This window comes from Manis javanica, chromosome 10, assembly GCF_040802235.1.
Source record: "Manis javanica isolate MJ-LG chromosome 10, MJ_LKY, whole genome shotgun sequence".
Lineage (NCBI taxonomy): Eukaryota > Metazoa > Chordata > Mammalia > Pholidota > Manidae > Manis > Manis javanica.
Window position 1 is genome coordinate 25,306,326 of NC_133165.1, and position 20,661 is coordinate 25,326,986.

Consider the following 20,661-nt stretch of genomic DNA (forward strand, 5'->3'; position numbering starts at 1 on the left):
CTTGTCATACAAACAACCCTTTTCCTTAGCTGGACCCAGGGGCCGTGCTGGGTTACTCATTAATGTGTCCAGGGCACTTTTATTACCCAGCAAATAGCACTTTTCTACTTGGCTAGATCTCACCACTGAGCAGGCAAAGTGACAGCCCCTCCCTGGGGCTTCCACAGCCTCAGTCCAGTGGCCTGAGGGACAAGTGAAGCACTGAAGTCCCTGTGACCTAGAGGGGACAGCCAACTTTTAACTGACGCATCTGTTCCTGTCAAGCGATTGTTGGCTGTACTAGATGTTTAACTGAGACAGAAGGGAAGGGATTTTATCTGCGGCACACAGACCCTGACCCTTATGGCAGGGGAGGACCGTTTCCGGAACCCCTCTTATGTGCCCGGCAGTTTCACAAGAGACCCAGAACAGTGCCTGGCATACAGTGGATGTTCTGTTAGTATGTTTGAAGAATGCACCCAGTTAGGCAGGTGGTATCCTCAGTCCACACAGAGAAACAGGCCAAGTCCTTGCCCAGAGGTGTGTGGCCTGTGTGTCCCACACCGTGTGACAGACCAGATCACTGGTGTGAAACAGCAAACATTTGTGCTTGCTTATGAATTCATAATGTGGGCAGGCCTTGGGGGAGCCAGCCCCACATGGCACCAGCAGGGGCACTCATGGCTGGGGGCCTGGCCGGGCTCTGCAGGCTGGGGTCCCTCTCTATGGGGCTTCCCTGCTGCTTGGCTTCCTCTCAGAATAGAGGCTGGGTCCTGTGCGCAAGGCCCCCAAGACAAGTAGGTGAAAGCTGTGTCACAGAAGTCGCACTGCACTGCCCTGCCCTGGTCACAAGCCCCCACCCAGCAGGGAGCACTGCTCTCAGAGGAGAGGGCAGAAGGCTCGTGAGTGGGCAGTTGCTGTGGCTGTCCTTGGAAGATGCCATCTGCCGCAGCTGACAAGAGTAGGGGCTGAAACCAGGTCTGTGTGACTCCAAACCCCTCTGGGGAGCACCTCCCACCCTCGGGTCAGGGGTGGCCTCAGCCAGGCAGCCAGAGCATTGCATGCTCCTGGCCCTGGGGCATGCTCAGGGTTGGGCATCTGGCCTGCTGGGCCTGGCCAACCAGATCTAACCACAACATTGCCCCGGGATCTACGTGAGCCATGAGGATGGAGTGGGCAGAAGATGCCTTGGACCACAGCTGGGAGGCAGTGGGCCTGGCTGGTGCGTAGTCATCTACCAGGAACAGAGAGCCCACCAACAGTAAGGCCAGCAGACCCCAGAAGTGAGAATTCATCCAAATCCTAATAACATCATCTGGCCCCAGGATCAGTCCTTTGATCTTTCCATTTTAATAAATTCTGCTGTCAATGCATACTTCTCAGAAGGCTGAGAACATAGTTCTCAGAGATGTATGCAGAGCATGTGTCCGAGCTTTACTGAACCCATTAGTGAGGAAAACTTGGAGAGGTGGAATTTAGAGAAAAATGCCCCTAACCCCGGTGTATCTGTGTCTAGTCAGAGGAGGGAAGGATGCTGGAGCAAGACCACTGAACAGGACAGAGGGCTAGTTAATGTCTCACAGGACAATAAAACCATAACCTTTGGGATTCTCTTTTGTGCCAGGCAGAAACTGTTTGCATTTTTATAGGAAAAAAAAAGCACTGCCCTCTTTCCTATCCTTTACAAGTTAACAAAACTAGCTGGAGCCCTGGCCCGGGGCAACACTAAATGCTAAGTCAAGTGAAGTGACCTCTCTGGGGTCAATGGCCAGTGACCTGGAGGGCAACAATGAAGGGGCTTTGCCTTTCCCTGTGAGGTTAGGTTCATTTTCTGAATACCACTTGTATGAGTGTCCTGGGGCTGCTGGGACAGAACACCACAACAGGGGGGCTGACACACACCCCACTCCTCTCAGTTCTGGAGGCTGGCAGTCTGAGTCAGGGTGTGGGCAGGGACCCCCTCCCAAGGATCCAGGAGGCTCCTTCCCAACTCCTGGAGCCCCTGGGTACCTGGTGTCCCATCTCTGCCACTGTCCTAGTATGGAAGGGCTTCCCTGAGTCTCGGCATCTGTACCCTCTTTTTATAAGGACACCCATCATGGTATTAGGACCCACCCTAATCCAGGATGACCTCATCTAAATTCGATCAGGTCTGCAATGACCCCTCTCTACATAAGGTCACTCTAAAGTTCTGGGTGGGCACTGGACCCAGGACACCGCTCTCAGTCTGGGTTTTTTTCCTATCAAGAGTCCCAGTGGGCAGAGAGCAGCTGGGCCCAGATGCCGTGGGACATGGAGGGGGTCCCACCTAGGTGGCTCCAGGCACCTTTGTAGAACCCCTGGGTGCAGGCAGGACCTTGGAGCTCAGAAGTCATGAGCCTGAACATTGTCATTGGTACCTAGACGATGGATGTGCTGACCTCCAAGAGCAGGTCACAGGCCATGGCCTTTGACAGTTGAACACTCACTCTTGAAGATAGTTCAGCCCACCCTCTGGCTGCCTGCAGACCAACGGGAGGTGGCTCAGCCCGCCTGAAATCCTCTGGGGTCTCCAAGGCATGTCCCACCTTGGCCTCATCCAGCTCCTGGAGGCACCGTCCTCCATCCCTCTGGCTACCCCATCTGCCCTCTGAGGCCCTGGGGCTTCACCGTGCCCATGGAGAATGCATCTGGGACCCTTGTGAGCAGCCTCACCTCCATCTTCTAATTCCACTCGCCTTCGCCATGGAACCTGACAGCCAGGGGTTCTGGGACATGGCTGTTGTTCTGGCCCCTCCCTGGTCCCCCGAGCATTGTCCTGTGCTGCTGATTCTGGCAGGGCCACAGGGCTTGGGGGCTGGGTGAGGCAGCCGGGCTGGCCTTGGGCACTGTGGTTTGGGGGTGGACTGCTCCCCCTTGTTTCTGGGAGTTCGTTCTCAGTTTTAAGAAGGGACTCCAGTCTGAGTGGGCTCAGAGCTCCCAGCCTGAGGCCCTGACCCCAAACAGCAGGCCAGCAGCTCCTCAGAAACCATAGGCACCACGCTGGACCAGACCTCTCTGCAGGGTGTGGAAGCAGGCGAACCCCCTGACACTAATGGTGCCTGAGAGATTCAGGGCTGAGCCCCAAGTTCCTTGCTCACAGGCCGGATCTGACTGATGACTCCAAGTGGCTCTCCTCTGAGAAGGTCTGGGCCCACCCTGCCATAGGGGCCTGCCTGCCACATCCCCCCAGGCACACTGCTGACTCTGTCCATGCTAATCCCAGGAGCCAACCATGAATTAGAATGCCCACTGTGCAGACTAGGCAGACAGAGGCTCAGAGAGGTTAGGCCACTGCTCCAGGCAGCTCAGTGAGTGAAGGAGGGGTCTTCACTCCTGGGCCTGCGCCCTGCCCCCTTGCCTCACTGCATGGGCAGGATGCTGGCATAGCACTGGTCAAAGTGGCCAATGCCAAGAGCCACGGTGGGTGCTGCCTATGTCCCATGGCTGGGCCCTGATTCCTCCTTCGGGAAATGGGGTGACCGCCCCCTTGGCTGTCAGAAGTAGCTCACAGCTCCTGCAGATAAAACGCCAAGATGGGCTCAGATGGGCTGGTTCTGGACAGTCCTCCCACAGCAGAGCCGCCCACAGGGGTAGGCAGTGGGCAGCACTAAGCCCCAGCCATGGTGGCCAGCAGGGCCCACATGTGCCCTGGAGGATGGAGCCCCAATGGGGACCCCGAGCTTCCTGCCGGGCCCCCGCTCAAGCCAGGCACGGCTCCTCTTCCGCTCACTCCAGGCCCCGCCCCCACTACCCCTCTGCTGGGACACCCCAGGGCTTCCTCTGCAGCTCTATGCCCAGCGATTTGGGGACAGTCACTGCCACATGGCCCTTTTAGGACCCCCATGCTGCCAGTGTCTGCAGCCCTGGCTCCTGGCTGTGCCCGGCCTGCCCAGGAGCTCAATAAATCCTGAACCAACTGAACTATCCTGAGCAGACGGGACCCCAGCCCAGGCACCCATATCCACCCTGGAAATGGGTGCTCAGCCCAATGACCCAGAGACCCTCCCTCACTGTGCCTTGTGCTGCACAACATGACTGGCGACCTGCTTGGTGGTGGGCCCCACCCAAGAGGTGCGCAATCAAGGCTGGGAGGGGCGTGAGGGCCCTCAGGCTGCCTCGACGCTGGGGTCTGGGAGGGGTGTGGACAGCAGCCCCAGAAACAGGCCCCGTGGTGAGGGGCCCAGCTGCCGGGAACGGGCCTCTGGCTGCCTCATGTCGGGGCAGATGGTGCAAAGCAGGCCCTGCCACTTCTGGTGCCAAAGGCCCTCCCCTTCAAAGCTCACTTGCAGAGGCACCTCCTCCCCCAAAGCTGGGCCACCAGGCTTTAGGAGACCAAAGGGCAGCACAGACAGGCAGGGGCTCATAACTCGGCTGCCTGTTGCCCACCTGCCCCTGCCCTGGCCCAGGCCAGTGCCTCCTACCTCAGGAGACATCAGAAAGCTACGAAGGAGCAAACTCAGGCAAGTTCGCATGGGACATGCGGTGGGGCCCTGCTGGTGGCCTCTGAAGGCCCAGGGACCTGAGGCGTTGTTGTGCAGACCCTCGTGGCCATCCCAGGGCCTCTAGGCCTGGTGGTCCCAGGCAGAGCTGTGGCCGGGTCCCAAAGCCCTGCGAACCCCGGCTCTGCTGGGGAGACTGAGGCAGAAGGTTGAGACCTGCCTTCATAGCAGCCAGGAATGAGGATGCCCAAGCACGGGGCCCGGCCACTGGCCCCCCAGACAGCCTAGGACTCCGCCACAGGCTCAGCCCCACATTCCACGCACGCCTGTCACTTTAAGCTGCCTGACTATCTCGCTGCCTGTAAACTGCTCGCTCCACATTCTCAGGGTGGTGGGGGGCGGGTGGGGTGCTGGCACACCCTCCTGGAGGCCTATAAGGCACAGGGCGGGACAGTGGGCCCAGGAAGGGGAGCTGGGGCCTCGCCGCCTTCGTCCTCATGGCTCTGCTGCTCCTGGGCCTCTTGGCGCTCCTGGGGCTCTGGGGGCTGCTCTGCGCCTGCACCCACACCCCCTCCACAGCCCCTCGCTGGCCCCCTGGGCCGCGCCCACTGCCGCTGGTCGGGAACCTGCACTTGCTGCGAGTGTCCCAGCAGGACCGGTCACTGATGGAGGTAGGGCAGAGCAGGCACGTCCTGAGGCACAGGTCCTGCTGCTGGGCCAAGCCAGCTCTGAGCGCCCATCTCAGGTGCCCCGGCCCCCATGCTTCAGAACCCCTGTGGGGGAGGAGTTTCGTAGCCAGCCTGGCACGGGCCTGGCAGGGGACACATGTGGCTGGGCACTATCCTGCCTTGGGGAAGAGAAAGATGCCCCACCCCCCAGGGAAGCAGATGGGCCATCTGAGGAGCATGGGCCAGGAATGGCATGCCTGGAGGGCTCTCTGGACGAGGCAGCATTTGGCAAGAGCCTGCAGGAGGGCCAGATTTAGGGGCAGCAAAGGGAAGAAGGCAGTGCTCTTGGGAGTGTGTCTGCCAGGCAGGCCTTTTTGGAGACCTGATGGCTCTAACCCCATGTTGAGGGCAGGCCGCCCTGACCTGAAGCCAGGAGATGGCTGGCCCAGGGGTGGAGTGGGGGTGCAGGACTGGCCCCCACTGTGACGGCTGTCCAGCCCCCTCCCCATGGCACAGCTTCCTACAGGTGGGAGCTCTGATGAGCCCCGAGCACCCTGGCTGAAGTGGCCCCCCAACTGGGTGCAGGTGCCGGGGTTCTCAGGCCCTGTGCCCAGGGCTGCATCCGAGGCTGCCCTCTGGTGTGCCAGGGCAGAGCAGGCAGTGGACAGGAAGGGCAGGCCCTGCTCCAACCCTCAGTGCACAGGATGGACGGCAACTCATTTCCTGACCCCAGGTCTGTTTCCTCGTCTGTAAAGTGGGGACGTGTCAGCCCTCCCTGCCCTGGGCAAGGATGCTGTGGGGACAGAAGGGGACTGGGCAGATGCTGTGGCCCCAGAGGCCAGCCTTTGCCAGGATCTCATTCTGGACCCTCATGCTGGGCAGGGGGTCAGAGGGAGCAGCCACTCCTGTCTATCTGGGTTTCAGTGCTGGGAGACAGGGAGCAGGGGTAGGGCCTCAGGGGCCAAGTCCATCAGGCCCACTCCCATGTGGACCTGGGAGTCTGGCACAGGTCACCTGGAAGGTGGCTCCTCTTACCCCGCCTCCTCTTGGGGCTCAAGAGAGTGTTTCCCCTGAAAAGAAGCTCATGACAGCTACACACACTACCAAATGGTGGCCCTGCCTTCCTGAAGGGGACGTCCCCCAGGCCCTGCTCCAGCCAAGCACACCCCCGGCCACTCCAGCTGCCCCCGTCCCCCACCTGGCCACCCCAGCTCTGAGTACCCCTGTGTCTGCCCCACACAGGATGGCCTGCAGGCCTCCCAGGGGACCAGGAGGGGGCTACTGGGTGACCCTTGCCCATCCCCAGCAGCTCTCAGAACGGTATGGGACGGTGTTCACAGTCCACTTGGGGTGCCAGAAGACAGTGGTGCTGACGGGCTACGAGGCAGTGAGGGAAGCCCTGGTGGGCACCGGGCAGGAACTGGCCGACCGGCCCCCCATCGCCATTTTCCAGCTCATCCAGGGAGGTGGGGGTAGGTATGCTGCTGGGGGAAAGGGGCAAAGGCCAGCCCTGCGTCCCGGCCATGGGCGCCCCAGGACTCCAGTAAGATGGGGGCCCCAGGAGAGCACTCCCAGCATGGTTCCCAGGGAGGGGCAGGCCGGGCGTGCAGAGGGCTGGAGTGCAGTGGGAAAGGCCCAGCCAGGGCCAGCTCCTGGGAGAGCAGGCTCAAGATGAGGCTGAGGCCCCAGACAGGCTGCCTGGGCCCTGATGGCCGCACTTGCTCCCTGCCTGCATTACCTGGAGCTGCTCACTGGGCACCGTCTGGCCCACAGGTGTCTTCTTTTCGTCTGGGGCGCGCTGGAGGGCAGCCCGCCAGTTCACGGTGCACGCCTTCCACAGCCTGGGCGTGGGGAGGCAGCCTGTGGCTGACAAGGTCCTGCAGGAACTGAGGTGCCTCGCGGGACAGCTGGACAGCTATGGAGGTGAGTGGGGGCCAGCACACCCCTTCCTGGGGACTGCTCGCCCCTGAGGCCTCTGTTCCCTGCCCCCAGGCCGGCCCTTCCCCCTGGCCCTGCTGGGCTGGGCCCCCTCCAACGTCACCTTCACTCTCCTGTTCGGCCGGCGGTTTGACTACGGGGATCCTGTGTTCGTGTCCCTGCTGGGCCTCATCGATGAGGTCATGATCCTCCTGGGGAGCCCCAGCCTGCAGGTGAGAGGTTGCTGCTCCTGGCGTAGGGTAGGGGGATAGGGAGCTGACCCCAGCACGGCCCCCTACCAGAGAGAGGTGAGCTGCCACTTCGTAACAGCAGTCCCACATCTGGAGCCAGGAGGCCAGGCACGGCCAGCTCCTGAGGTCACTTGGCCCTGTGGCCCCAGGCCAGTCCCTATGCTCTGGGAAATTAGGCAGCCTGGAGCAGTGGTCCCTACCGCCGGCCTGCAATAGTGGGGGCAGGGCATTTCCTCCCTGGGGGGGCCTGGATGTCCCCCAGGAGTCCTCCCATTGTCAGAGGCCCCACGACTGCCTGATCTCCAGAGCTCCCGGCCATGCACACTTCCTTCCCCAAATTCAGTGTGTTCATGTGTGCAGCAGCCACCCATAGCCATGACTCCCCTAAGCCCGTGGCCTGTGTGGGGCATATTCACAGCGCCCCCACAGCTTTTCGCCCCAGCCTCAGCCAGGCCTTGAGCCCCAGGCAAGGCTGCCAGCAGCCGCGAGTCCCAGGGGATCTGAAGCCCATGGCTTCTGACACTAGCCCATGGGTGGAGGAGCCTTTGATGCTCACCGGCAGGAGTTGGCCTCCCTGTGGAAGCTGGGCTGGCCATGGCCACCCAGGAGCCCCCAGAGGGGAGGCTGGAGGTAAGGGCAGAGCATTCCCTGGCCTTCCATCCCATGGCGGCTGCTCCGCTGAGGTGCCCTGAGCACGTGCATCAGGGATAGTTAATATTCTGGAGGACACAGCAGTGCTGGTGTGGCCCAGAGAGCAGTCACCACCTACAGAGTCCTGCCTGCATGCTGGACACGTGCAGTCCTCCAACCTTGTCAGATGGACAGCAGACTGAGGAAGCTCTGATGCCAGCAAATCTTTTTCTGAATGGCTTGCAGCAGATTCAAAGTAATTCTCGTGGCAGACCTGCCCCATCTCCGTCCTACCACTAGGTGGATGGACAGCAGGGGGGTGGGTACAGTCCCTGCTGTGGCCCCATGAAACCACCTAGGCAGATCACCCATCCTGTGACCCCAGCACTCAGAGCCCCACCTGGGGGCACCCTCTTGTGGCTATAGGACTGACTGGTGAACACACCTGTGGACAGGTGTGGGGCCTGCTGTGGGATGCGTGGCCTCACCCCACCCCCCATCTCGCCCCAGCTGTTCAACATATACCCCTGGCTCGGGGCCCTCCTCCAGCTGCACCGGCCTGTCCTGCAGAAGATTGAGAAGGTGCGAACCATCTTGAGGACCCTCCTGGAGGCACAGCGGCCCCCCACACTCCAGGGGGGCCCAGTGCAGAGCTACATGGATGCCCTGGTGCGGCAATGCCAGGTGTGCGCGAGACAGGGGCATCCAGGGCCAGTGGGGCCGGGAAGGGGTCCATGCTGGTCCCGCACCGCACGCCTCCACCTGCTGGCTGGGGGCCTCTCCAAGCCTCTTCTCTCAGTCTGTGAAATGAGGTGTGGCCCACCTATCCTCTGGGGGACTGAGAGGAGGCAGTAAAACAACCATGGCTGGTGGTGCCCAGTGGGTCCTGGCTCCATCTTTTCCACCAGTGTGTCATCTGCCCTTCTTGAGGCCTGGGCTGGGTTGGGGTCCACAGGGCCCAGCCCCCAGCTGAGCACACAGCCCCACCTCTCCCTGCAGGGGAAAGACCCCGAGGGCCTGTTTGCCGAGGCCAATGTGGTGGCCTGTGCCCTGGACATGGTCATGGCTGGCACAGAGACCACGTCAGCCACGCTGCAATGGGCCGCCCTCCTGATGGGCAAGCACCCGGGTGTGCAGGGTGAGTGAGCCCTCCTGCCCGGTGGTTGGGGGCTCCCAGGCCAAGGGGGTGGGCTCCAGGGACCCTGGCACCTACCTCCCGCTGCAGGCCAGGTGCAGGAGGAGCTGGACCGTGTACTGGGGCCAGAGCGGCCTCCGCAGCTGGAGGACCAGCAGCTGCTGCCTTACACCAATGCTGTACTGCACGAGGTCCAGCGGTTCATCACGCTCCTGCCCCACGTGCCGCGCTGCACGGCCACTGACATGCAGCTGGGCACCTACCTGCTCCCCAAGGTGGGGTGGCCAGGACCCACCACCACTCTGAGCCCTCCTGGACCACAGCACTTGTGGTGGGCTGGGCTGGGCACCTCAGGGACTAAGGGTGCCCGTGGGAGGCAGGAAAGAGGGTTCAGGAGGAGGGCAGCCCTCAACCTCAGTCCCGGGGCTTCCTCGCAACAGACCTGGGTCTTCTGTGTGCACAAGGTGGGGTGGGGGGCTGTCACGGGGCCTTGCTGAGGCCCACGGGATGCTCTACATGTGAGCTGGGGCTAATGCTGGCCCCAGCGGGTGTGGAAGGAGTTGACCCAGGCAGGGGTGGGAGGGACCCAGGGACCCACCCCCACCCCCCACGCTGGGGACCCTCTCTCAGGGCTCCCGTCTGGGTCTGCCTGCTGTCCTGCCTGCAGGGCACACCTGTGGTCCCCCTTCTGAGCTCCGTGCTCCTGGACAAGACACAGTGGGAGACCCCCCACCAGTTCAACCCTGGCCACTTCCTGGATGCCGAGGGGCGCTTTGTGAGGCGGGCGGCCTTCCTGCCTTTCTCTGCAGGTTCACGCAGGCGAGGGGGGTGGTGTGGGCCCCTCACCTGCTCTGGGAGGCCATGTCACAGGGATGTGGGAAGAAGGTTTGCTGGCTGCAGACACTGCCACAGCCAGAGCTTCCAGTGCCCGCGACTGCCACTCAGAACTAGATGGTGTCTGAGTCACCAGGCCATACTACCAGGTGGCCCCCCAAGTCCTCCCCGGGTGCCCCCTTACCCTCTTTGGGAGACTGGTTGGGCTCACTGGGGCTGCCCTGTCCCTGCAGGCCGCCGTGTCTGTATTGGGGAGGCCCTGGCCCGGTCGGAGCTGTTCCTGCTATTTGCCGGCCTTCTCCAGAGGTACCGCCTGCTGCCCCCACCTGGCCTCAGCCCCGCCACCCTGGATACCACGCCCACCCCGGCCTTCACCATGAGGCCGCCAGCCCAGGCCCTGTGTGCAGTGCCCAGGAACCAAGGCACTGACTGAGGGTGGTCTGGCCTGCACTGCCGAGCAGAGTCCCTGCCTGGGGTGCTCTGCGGATGACGGAGGCAGGATGGACGGCCCATTGTTGGGTACTGCACCTGAGTCCCCAGACTTCTCCTGTCTCCCCCAGGGCCCCCAGTCTGAGCAGGACTCCCTCCCTCCTCCCAGACCCCTCCAGCTCCTGCCTGTGCACCCAGCCTGCCCCCCACCGGCACCCTGGCTGCCCAGCAACCTCACTGACGCAGCTTTGCCACATAAGCCTCCACAGGACACCATTACACGGGCACAACTATTGCTTATCTACAATTCACATTTATCTGGCATCCTGTGTTCTATCTGGCAACCCCCTCGTGGCCTGGGGCCTTCCCACCCTGGCCACCCTCACAGTGGGGGCTGCCCTGTTCCACAGCTGAGTGGGCCCAGGCCCTGGGTGGGGGGTGCAGTGGGCTGGTGAGGAAGCAAAGCAGCCTTTCAGCCCAACCGCCCTCTGAGAGCCTCTTCTCTGGTCACTATTCTGCTTCCCCATTTCATCTACCCTAGACCCTTCTGTTTTTGAAGCCTTGGCTTTTGAAATTAAAAAGCCTAGAACCAGCTCCTTGCCCGTCTCTATGGCAGGGCACATAGGACTGGGTAGTGGACAGGAGGAGGCTAGGGTCCTGGGCAAATAAGGCGTGGTTTCTGCCTGTCCAGAGTTCACCTTCCGGCCTGGAAGGAGGCTGGGGTGGGGGGCACACATGTGCTCCCAGCTGGGGGTGAGGATGAGGAGGGCATCAGATTAGCAAAAATCAGTAAATCTGACCATCTGTCCGAGGCAATGTGGGGCACCTGCCCACATGGAAGCTGGTGAACAGGACACTGGCGGAGACTGGGCGGGGCCCCCACAGCCTGGTGGTTCCAGTGCTGGGCACCCCTGCAGAGGGGAGGGGGAAGGAAAGAAACTGCATGACCCCCCATGGAGCAGTGTCCGGAGGTCAAAGGGAAATGACACAGACCTCAGGGGCCAGCACACAGATCACAGGCAGGGCTGTGGTGCAGACGTATCAGGACGCTGTGCTTGCAGTGTGGGCCCCGAGGGCTCCGCGGACAAGGTGCGGGCTGGTCCGGACCGCTTTGTCTCTGGGGTGTTTGCCTGCCTGTCTGAAATATGCGGCATTTCCATGATATGAGGGGCACGGGGCTGGCGGGCACGTCATTCGAGGGGTCACATGACCCAGTGGGCACAAATCTGACTTCACGACTTGGGGGCAAAGTAGCAGCATGCTTCAGAGCTGAGGCAGAACATCCCAGACTGGCCGTGGGAAGCTGTGGTTGGAAGAGACCCTGCCCCCGTGAGGGAGGGCTTGAGGGGGCAGTGGGCGGCTGCGGGGAGACGTTGGCATTACAGTGGGAAGCTGGCGTCTGGGGGCCCCTTTTCTTCAGTTTAAATGCAGAGCTGCTGGGACCCCGTTGATAGGAGTACCGCCCCCGCCCCTGCATAGGAATGGGGTTCAGGGCACCTCCAGGGTGGGTGGGTCCAGTTTCAGCCTGGGCGGCAGGATGCAGAAACTGAGACTTATTTTCTAACTGACGAGACAGGCATGAAAATGGACCACTTCCAAAGGTGTTTAAGTTTTCCTGAAAGACCCCAATTGGTTAGCTGATGTTCTACGGTAGTTGTTTAATTTGCCAAGCACAAATTTAAAAAGAATTTCTACAGGGCTGACAGGTGAAGGTCCTGGTGGAAAAGGCTTTAAAACCATACTCTCTGCACCCCTCAGCCCCACAGGCAGCTGTTTGGGTCCCAGGTTGCACGGTGGCCTGAAGCAAGCCGGGGAGTGGAGACAGGGGGAGGCTCACGGCCTCCCACCCACCAGGGGCCTTCAGGGGAGGTGGACACTCCTGGAGGAGCCCCTGAACCCCAGTGGAGGGGTCCACCTGGACAGGCTAGGAGGCTCTTTGTGGGGCACGTGCTTGCAGCTCTGGCTGGGCTGCATGGAGCCACCTACAGGTGGGAGACCCACACGGTGACCTCAACACCCTGTGGCCCACTGAACGTGGGGACGCAAGCCCTGGGCTGGTGGTGGGCACCCCTGTCCGACCCTGTTCCGAGACTCAGCCCAGAGGGCAGGCTGGGCAGGACCCTCACCCGCCCCAGCCCAGGGCTTGAGAGGGGAGTAGGAACTTGGTGCTGCCCTCCCCTGAGGACCCCGAGGATCCCTTCATCTAACTCATCATCGTGGAGACCAGGTGGGATGCAAGGGGATGCACAGGCCTCCCCTGTGGCCTTTCAGACCACCTGCCATCTCTTCACCCTCAAGTCCTAGTTGGTTTTGTTTTGTATTTTTCTTATTATGGCACAACATACATAATATAAACCTACTCTTAGCCATTCTCAGTCCACCTTGGGGCAATAAGCACATTCACACTGCTGTGCATCATCCCCAGGACCTCCCAACTCCCCACACTGATCCTGTTCCCACTGAGCATCCCTCCCCTCCCCAGCCCCCACCATCCACCTTCTGTCTCTGGATTTGCCTCCCCCAGAGACCTCACAAGGTGGAACCCTGCAGTGTGTGTCCTCCTGTGACTGGTTTACCTCCCCCAGCATGGGGCCACAGGGTGCATCCCACTGGAGCAGTTGTTGGGACTGCCTCCCTGTTCAGGGCTGAGTAATATTCCATAGTGTGGAGGGGCTGTGCTATTTATACATTACCCATCCATGGGCACTGACAAGTTTGGGATCCTATTTCTTGCCAGCTGCACCTCCAGTGAGCTAGGCCTCCAGCTGCACAACCTTCAACACAAGCCCCTGAAGATGTCCATCAGGTGACAGACAAGCTGGACGCCAGGCCTGGGATCATGTGGGCAGCCGTGGCCCCCGGCCTCTCTAGTGGGGGGACCTTCAGGGCTGGCAGGCAGCTTGGCCCAGCTCTGCCTCAGGCTTTAGGGACGCCTGGCCACACCACATGTGCGTTATCCTTCCTAAGCCACGGAGAACCACCTCCAAGCCACAAGCAAACTGTCCAGAACCCAGGCTGAGTGTAAAGTCTCAGGGCCTGGCCTCCCAGAGCAGACATCCTATGGATGAAGATCAAGCACCCAGGACAGACTCACACTGAGATCTCCTGGGCTAGCCTGGCTCCGTGGCCTCCCAACTCCAGAAGCACTGTGCACTCAGCCTCCCCTGCACCCTGTGCCATGGGGCAGCCTCCATCAGGGGCATCCTGACGATAATCATCATACAGCTGTAAATGCTGAACACTGATTCACCCAAAAACAGAGACAACTCTCCCAGAGGCTCAGGGGGCAGGGAGAGCTGCCTTGGATAGTAGTCAGCAGGTAGCAGGAGACTCCTGGGCAACCACTAGATGCAAATCCTAGAACTGGGAGAAGGCACTGCTTCCTGAAGGCCGGCGTGCTGGCCACCACCTGTCACCATCGCTGGTCACATGGACTGCCCCATCCACCCCACCTGCCGGAGAACAGCGTTCTGACTTAGCAGTGCTGCTGTTTACCCACTGGACACACAACTTTGGTAACAATGGGCTTCAGGGTGACAACAAATGCGGCCTTAACATTTCTTCCTGGAGCTCAGCCCACGAGCACTGGCTGCCTCACCTCTGGGAGCAGGTTCACAACCAGACTGAGATGCCCTGCTTGGCGAGTTCAGCACCCGCACGTGCTGGGCAGCCTCCAGTGGGCGCTTCCCCCAGGGCACCGGCCTGTCCCCCACCTGTAATCTGTCACCAGGTGAGCCCCCATTTACAGAATTTGGGGTAAATGAACCACACAGTGCCTTCATGGCCAACCTTGGTTTTCTCCTGCCCAGTGGGTGGCCATCCTGTGGGGCCTCAGCTTACCTGCCGTGGACCTCTGGGTTGCTTCCAGTTTGGGAGTCCGATGGGAGAACAATGGCCATTGTTAGGGAGCTCCTCAGCCCAGTGCCCCCAGCAGGCCTGCTTGGTCAGGGACTAATAAAACCCCTAGGAATGTGTAGCCATCCCCAAGCCATGGCTTGGCCCCAGGGCTCAGACCCTTCCCCATGTCTGACCAGCATGGGAATCCCAGGGCTGCCCGGTTCTGGAGCATGTCCCACACTCAGGTACGCCCCTGAGTACCTGTGTCACCTCCCCTCTGCACCTGCTGCCAGTGGGCGCTGTCAGGAGTGGCCCTTCATGCTCTGACAGGAGCTCTCAATGGGGACAGCCCTCCAAGTGTCAGGGAGCGTTTCCGCTCCAGTGAGGGAGCCACTGGCCCATTAACAAGGAGGGCAGGGGCCATCACATTTCCCTTCTTGACTTGACTGCCAGGAAACCCAGAGCTATGTTTCCTTGTTAGTCAACAACAGTTCCTTAAAAAGAACCTGCCTCTGCTTTGTACCTTGTGGATCTTCCTTTACTGTAATTTCCCAGTGTGTTTTTCAGATGGTTCAGAGCCCAGGTATGGCGAGGCTGGCACTCTTGCTGCTTGGCTGAAGATCATCTGTGGAGTTGCAACGCAGGCTTGCAGCCCCCAAAGTGTCCTGCTCAGCTCCCCACTAACAGACACAGGGTGGCCAGGGAGCCTCACTCTGCCCCAAGAGCCATCCGGCCAGAGCAGGTGCTGGCCCATCATTCTCACCCAGAGGTAGACATGTGCGCACGTGCATGATCAGAATTTCAGCTGCAGCAGGGGTGGGGGTGGGGTCGGGCCGAACATCCTCCAAAGAGTGGCTGAGCGCCACTCATTCACAGTGGTGTGGTGGAGTGACCCAGAGTCCAGGGAAGAAGGAAGCCCTATATGGCCAGCGAGGTGCCTGCCCAGGGCCCAGGTCACCCCGCTGGGGTCCCAGTCTGGCTGCTCCAAAGAGCTCCTCACCACGGGTGTCCCAGCAGCTGAAGCTGCCCTCACAGCAGGCCCCGTGCCCACAAACCAGAGCAGGGGATGCTGCTCTGTGATCAAGCCCCAGGGGCCACGGCCAGGGAGGCCCAGCCAGGCCAGGAGTGGCCACAGGAGGCCCAGGGTCTCATTCTGGAATAAGGGGGCCCATGCCCAGGCCCAGGGCCTACGCCTCATGATTGGCACTGTGATCCAGGATGTAACTGGTTCTCATCATGCAGCCTCATTGTGTTCTGGGATCTGCAGTCAACCATTTGGGTCACAAATCTGCAATTTTAGCAACACTTGGTAGGCACAGCTCACCGCTCACCATGGTGGCTGAGTCCTGAGAGTGCCAGCAGGCAGCTGCTTCCTCTCCCTTCCTTGCCTAGGAAGTCACTTGGCGCCACTCCTGCCTTCTCCCAGTTTGAAAGCTGACCCCTCACCATGGAGTAGAGTGTCAAAGGGCGGTGGACAAGTTTTAAGACTGCCACACCTGCGCCACTGCCTGATCCTCTGCAGGGCCTGCAGAGCATGAAGGGCAGGTGTGCGGAGGTGGACCAGCCACCACACCCTGAGTGCAGCCTCCGTGCACTCAGAACCCTGTGACTTCTCAGGGCCCAAGGCACATGCTCTTTGTCAACGCACAGACAGAGCAGGTGCACTTCCTGGCCGGGAGAGCAGCCACACGGTCACTGCCAATGCCAGAAGAGGCAGGTCGCAGAGCAGGTGGCCAGAACTGACACCAGAAGGGCTGCCGCCCGGGGCCTCACGGCCTGACAGACACGCACTCTCTCCAGAAAGCTCTTCTGGAGAATGGGTCACCTGAGAGCCATGGCCTAGGCGGGCTGGTTTTTATTGAAAATGTAGCCAGATTTTTCCTGAAATGGGTCAGCAAGGCCCTGGCATGGCCCAGAAGGGAGGTGAGAGGTGGATAAGCCACAGCCCAGACCTCTGGGCAAATGGCAGGAGACCAGGAAGTGTGCAGTCTGAGCAGGGGGCAGCCCACTCCAATGTGCAGGGCCCGGGGCTGGGGCAGGCCCACCCAACATTGATGCACCACAGCTGATGGAAAGGGGGGCTCTGGCCAATCCCTAAGACATCCTGGTAGAAAAATAGAACTTTCCCTCAATAAGCAGCTCCCCTGGGACCTCGGGGGATCTGGGAAGCCAGGATTGGTGTCTCTGGGCTGTGCCAGAGTGCCAGTGCTCTGCTCTGAGAGGACTGCCTGTCTTCATCTATGAACAGTCTCTGACTGAGACAGGAGGGAGAGGTGGTCCTTTCAGAGCTCAAGTGCCTTCAGGAGGAACAGGGTCCAGCCCCTGGAAGCCTGAGACCTGCTGGTGACCTTGCTGGTCCCAGCTGGAGCCCCGGACCCCCAGCAGGGGAAGGCCTGCCCGCCACCCGGCCCTAGGAGAGCAGCTGTAGCACCTGCCGCACACGCTGGGTCTTCTCCAGCAGCAGGGGGTCTGTGCTGTCGCCTACCCCATCCAGCTGCTGCATGAGGGCTTCAGCCTTCTGCACTGTCAGCTCACGGGCCTGGCCCTTGAGCCCCTCTAGGTAGGCCAGCAGGGTGGAGAAGTGCTCGTCAGGGACCTGGAGGCGGAAGAGGACAAGTGTCAGGGGCCAGGTGGGGGCGTGTGGCACATGAACACGAGTCAGGGAAATGAGATGTTCGCGGTGGGGACCCCAGCAGGGCTCTTGGTATGGCCGCTGGCATCTCAGCCTTCACCGGGTGCCTGCAAGGGGACCGTCCAGCCCAATGTCCTCACGCCAGCACCAGAGGGGCTCGTGGTCAGGCTGCGGCGGGCACCACTCAGCCTCTGGGCATGTCTGCCAAGGGCCCTCAGGCCACACCTGGTGCCCTGGCACATCACTCCAGGCAGGGCTCAGGGGCTGGGGGCAGCCTGCGGGAGCAGCCCCTGCTCCCATGCCCCACAAACGTCAGGCTCTGGACATCACTGCCCACACCCTCCTGAAATGCCACTGAATCAGCAGTAAAGACCTTTAAAGAGAAAAATCTGCTGGGGCAGAAGACTGCAGGAAAAGATAACTGACAGCATTTTAGCGCTGGAGATGAGTGATAACTGACTTAGCAGACAAGTTTACTGCTGAGAAAACCAATCATATTACAGATCACCCCCACTCTGCCCCCAGGACTCCAGAACCAGCTGGGCCAGCCACTTTCAGAAGTCAGAGTGAGAACAGAAGTGCCAGAAATCATTTAAAAAGCAGTTGGTGACTCACATGCCTCCATTTCAAAACTCACTACAAAGCTACAGTGACCAGACAGTGTGGTACTGGCATAAGGACAGTCGGTGGAATGGAAGCGAGAGTCTAGAAATGGACTCTACAGTTCTTCACATCTACAGTGAACTGACAAAGGTGCCAAGTCCTTCCCATGGGAAAGAAACAACTCCCGAGCACATGGTGCCAGCTGGCCGGGCGCCCGTGCGCAAAAGCATGAAGCTGGATCCCAACCTCACATCCTATTCAAAAGTTAACTCAAAACGGATCAAAGACTTGCAAGTAAGAGCTAAAGCTACAAAACTCAGAAGAAAATATAAAACATCTGTGACCTTGGATTAAGCAATTTCTTACCTATGACACTGAAAGACACAAAAAAACTCCATATAACTGGCTTCATGAGAATTAGTAACTTAAAATGGTGAATGTTATGGTACGTGAATTTTAAAAATGAAGCAGTTTTCTAAACTAGCAGATCTCTAGATTCCTTATTCCAATCAGCAAACTGACTGTCCCTTACCCTGGCCACTGAGACGGGTGGTCTGGGGGCTCCGTTCTGGGTCAGTGGGCCAGGTGCAGTGAAAGGGGAGGGAGTATTATCTGCTGAATGTGAGCCTTCCCAACCACCTCCCCAGTGAGCTTCCAGAACCGCAGCCAAGCTTGTGCCTTCAGGACTAGAAAACTCTATCCTATAACCTGAGGAATACAAGAGAAGAAACCCAAAGATTCTGAAACTGGGGTTCCTGAGCCCAGTCCATCAACCTGCATGGGGCGCTCACAGTCCTTTGTGGGCCCCTCCTAAATATGGGTGCACCTCCACGGGGCAGCAGACATTTGAATAGTTTCTGATTCAAAGTCAGAAGCCAAACAAACCAAGAGCAACCTGCATAAAAGGTTAAGGAGGGAGAAGAAAACATTAAAAATGTATTAGTAGTATCCTCAGGGAAATGAGAAAATATATTGCACTTATACAAAAAGTAAGTTGCTATAAAATGCACATTCACAGAAAAAGGCCCTGCACCCTTGCTGACACTTGTAATCATCTGTCTTTTGGTCACAGCTGTCCTGGTGGCATGAGGGGCAGCTGACTGTGGTTCGAGTGTACTTCCCCAGTGGCTAGTGATGTTCAGCAACTTTACTGGTCATTTATGTATCTTCTCTGGAGAAATGTCTGTTTAGAGCCTTTGCCCCTTTTTAAATTGGGGTGTCTTTATTATTGGGTTAGAAGAGTTCTTCATATATTCTAGATATGAGTCCCTTATTAGGTATGTGATTTGCAAATATTTCCTTCCATTCTTGGGCTGCAGTTTCACCTTCCTGATGATGATGTTGGCAGCACAAAGTTTTTGGTTTTGAAGAGGTCCTGTTTGTCCTTTCCATTTGTCACCTGTGCCTCTGGAGTTATATTTAAGACACCATTGCCCAGCCCAAGGTCATGAGATGTGTACCTATTTCCTTCCAGGAATTTTGGGTCCGGCTCTTTACTGGTCTGTGACTCCCTGTCAGTTTTCATACACGGCATGAGGTAGCATCGCCCTCACTCTTTTGCGCAGGGACATCCAGCAAAACCAGCACTGCTCAAAGACGGTTCTTCCTCAGGGAAAGGTCTCTGCACCGCCATGAACGCAAAGATCACTCTGGGCTCTCTGCTCAGCTCCACTGTCAGCCCACCCCTGCCTCGGATTTGGCTTTAGCATCCATCTCATCCTATGAAACCCAATCTTATATCCTGCTCTGAACACCCTTGGGCACACACAGACACACGCACGCACAGGCACACACACATACAGGTGCATACATGTAGGCAGGGGGCCACCACAAGGTTAGGCCTGTTGCCTTAGAGGCTCAAAGTGAGGCTCCTGGTGGAAGCAGACACCAGCGGTTTCTGTAGACAAGTCCGCCCAGAAGGCCACGACAAAGCCGCTTTAGGTCATGGTCTCTGCTGCTGTGAGCAGGCAGCTCTGTGCAGGGTCCGGGTGAGGAGTGTCCTGGTGCTCTCACTGTGGAGTGGCAGAGGCTCAAGGGCGGGCCGCCGCCAAGCCCCCCGGCACCCGGAGGGAGGGGCAGGACTGCAGGAGCACCCCAAGGGAGTCTGGGGGCACACTGACTGTGGGCCAGGAGGCAGATGTACCCTGTGGGTTGCAGTGGGGCATCCAGGGCAGGCCTGCCACCTGTGAGCCGGTCTTATAAGCTGCCCCATGGTTGGGGCAGAGCCTGGGGGGGTGGGCAACAAGGGGCTACTGTCCTGGTTCCTGTTTGCTGCTGCACTGGTGGCTGAGGGGCTGCTGGGAAAGGACCCCAGGGGACAGGCTGCCTTTAGCCACATGTTGCTGGTCACAGGGCACAGCTGTGTAGAGGGAGGCCTGCAAGGCTCCAACTCCCAGAGGGCAGGCCTCCTCCGGGGTAGAGAGGCAATTCCAGGGCTTGGATCTGAGGGGAGACAGGGCAGAAATCCTCATTTACCTGGAGGTGGAGATGTCAGACTGGGTGGGACCCAGAGGCAGGCCAAGTGCACCAGGCTGCTGGCGGTGCCTCAGTGGCTTCCATTACAATAAAAGACTGGAAAGTGTGCTCACTTCCAGTTCTGTTTAACTGGGCTCCCAAGGCAGAAAGAGAAGCGCCCTGTCTATAGTCCAGGGACCTGAGCCGCAAAGGGTCTCATTCCTGCCTGGGGCTCAGTTGCGTCCCCAGCACCGCCACCTGCTGACTGGGGGAGGGCAGGGCCTCTTATCAGGACTCGGTTCCCAGGACTTTAGACTGTCAAACAGCCAGCATGGCCTTCTCTCTCCCATCCACCATCTGGGTATCTTGGCCAGGCACCGCCCTGTATCCCAGTGTTTACTGACCATGGCCTGTGCTGGGCCCTGACTACCTCCAGTCCCCAGGCGGGCTTTCAGACACACCTATCCGGTCTGCAGGGCAGCCCAGGCAGCCTGAACGGATGGGAGGTTTCGAGAGGTAGGCTCTGCTTACCTTCTAACCTGTCAGGCTAGAGGATCCAGGGGTCTGGGAAAGCTCAAGCCCCTGTCCTCCTGGGATTCACATTCTAGCATGGGCACACGAAACATGTGACTATAGGGCGTTAAGAAGCAGTGAGGTGCCAAGGCCCCAAGGAAACGTCTCCATCAGGTGGTGAGACAGCTGGATGTCCCTACACAGAGGAAACCTCACTGACGGCACCGACAAAATTAACACCACAGGGATCCAAGGCCTAAACACAGGAACCCAAACTACTAAACCCTGAGAGGAAAACTAGGGGGTAGCTTTCCTCATC

The 20,661-nt window shown here is 59.4% G+C and overlaps 2 protein-coding genes across 12 annotated transcripts in view; one reads left to right on the forward strand and one right to left on the reverse strand.

Moving 5' to 3' along the window:
- The first annotated feature begins 4,894 nt into the window (after nt 1-4,894).
- Nucleotides 4,895-10,896, forward strand: CYP2W1 (cytochrome P450 family 2 subfamily W member 1). 6 transcript variants are annotated; one of them, XM_073214897.1, is made up of 9 exons: nt 4,895-5,110; nt 6,414-6,579; nt 6,881-7,030; nt 7,100-7,257; nt 8,416-8,589; nt 8,905-9,043; nt 9,131-9,315; nt 9,671-9,849; nt 10,108-10,896. In XM_073214897.1, the coding sequence occupies exons 1-9, from the start codon at nt 4,937-4,939 to the stop codon at nt 10,301-10,303; spliced, it is 1,521 nt and encodes a 506-aa protein (XP_073070998.1). In that variant the 5' UTR covers nt 4,895-4,936; the 3' UTR covers nt 10,304-10,896. The 6 variants fall into 6 exon arrangements, with proteins under 6 accessions (XP_073070998.1, XP_036864658.1, XP_073070999.1 ...); XM_037008763.2 differs by having other exon boundaries at nt 9,708-9,849; XM_073214898.1 differs by having other exon boundaries at nt 6,417-6,579.
- Nucleotides 7,140-20,661, reverse strand: part of CHLSN (cholesin) — a 122,142-nt gene continuing 108,620 nt past the window's right edge. Inside the window, exons 5-7 of one of the 6 annotated variants that reach the window (XM_017656356.3) lie at nt 16,572-16,736; nt 14,664-14,765; nt 7,140-7,251 (exon numbers count right to left, since the gene is read on the reverse strand). In XM_017656356.3, the coding sequence (XP_017511845.1) occupies nt 14,679-14,765; nt 16,572-16,736 (252 nt within the window). In that variant the 3' untranslated portion in view covers nt 7,140-7,251; nt 14,664-14,678. Of the gene's footprint in view, nt 7,252-11,003; nt 14,766-15,979; nt 16,737-20,661 lie in introns of those variants that run through there. The other 5 variants (XM_037008837.2, XM_073214921.1, XM_037008824.2 and 2 more) reach the window with 5 other exon arrangements.

Bases quoted from the DNA above. Each gene is read 5' to 3' on its own strand.
- CYP2W1 (XM_073214897.1), top strand. From the start codon at position 4,937: ATGGCTCTGCTGCTCCTGGGCCTCTTGGCGCTCCTGGGGCTCTGGGGG. The intron at 5,111-6,413 runs GTAGGGCAGAGC...GCCCATCCCCAG, and splicing joins AGGACCGGTCACTGATGGAG to CAGCTCTCAGAACGGTATGG. The intron at 7,031-7,099 runs GTGAGTGGGGGC...CCCTGCCCCCAG, and splicing joins ACAGCTGGACAGCTATGGAG to GCCGGCCCTTCCCCCTGGCC.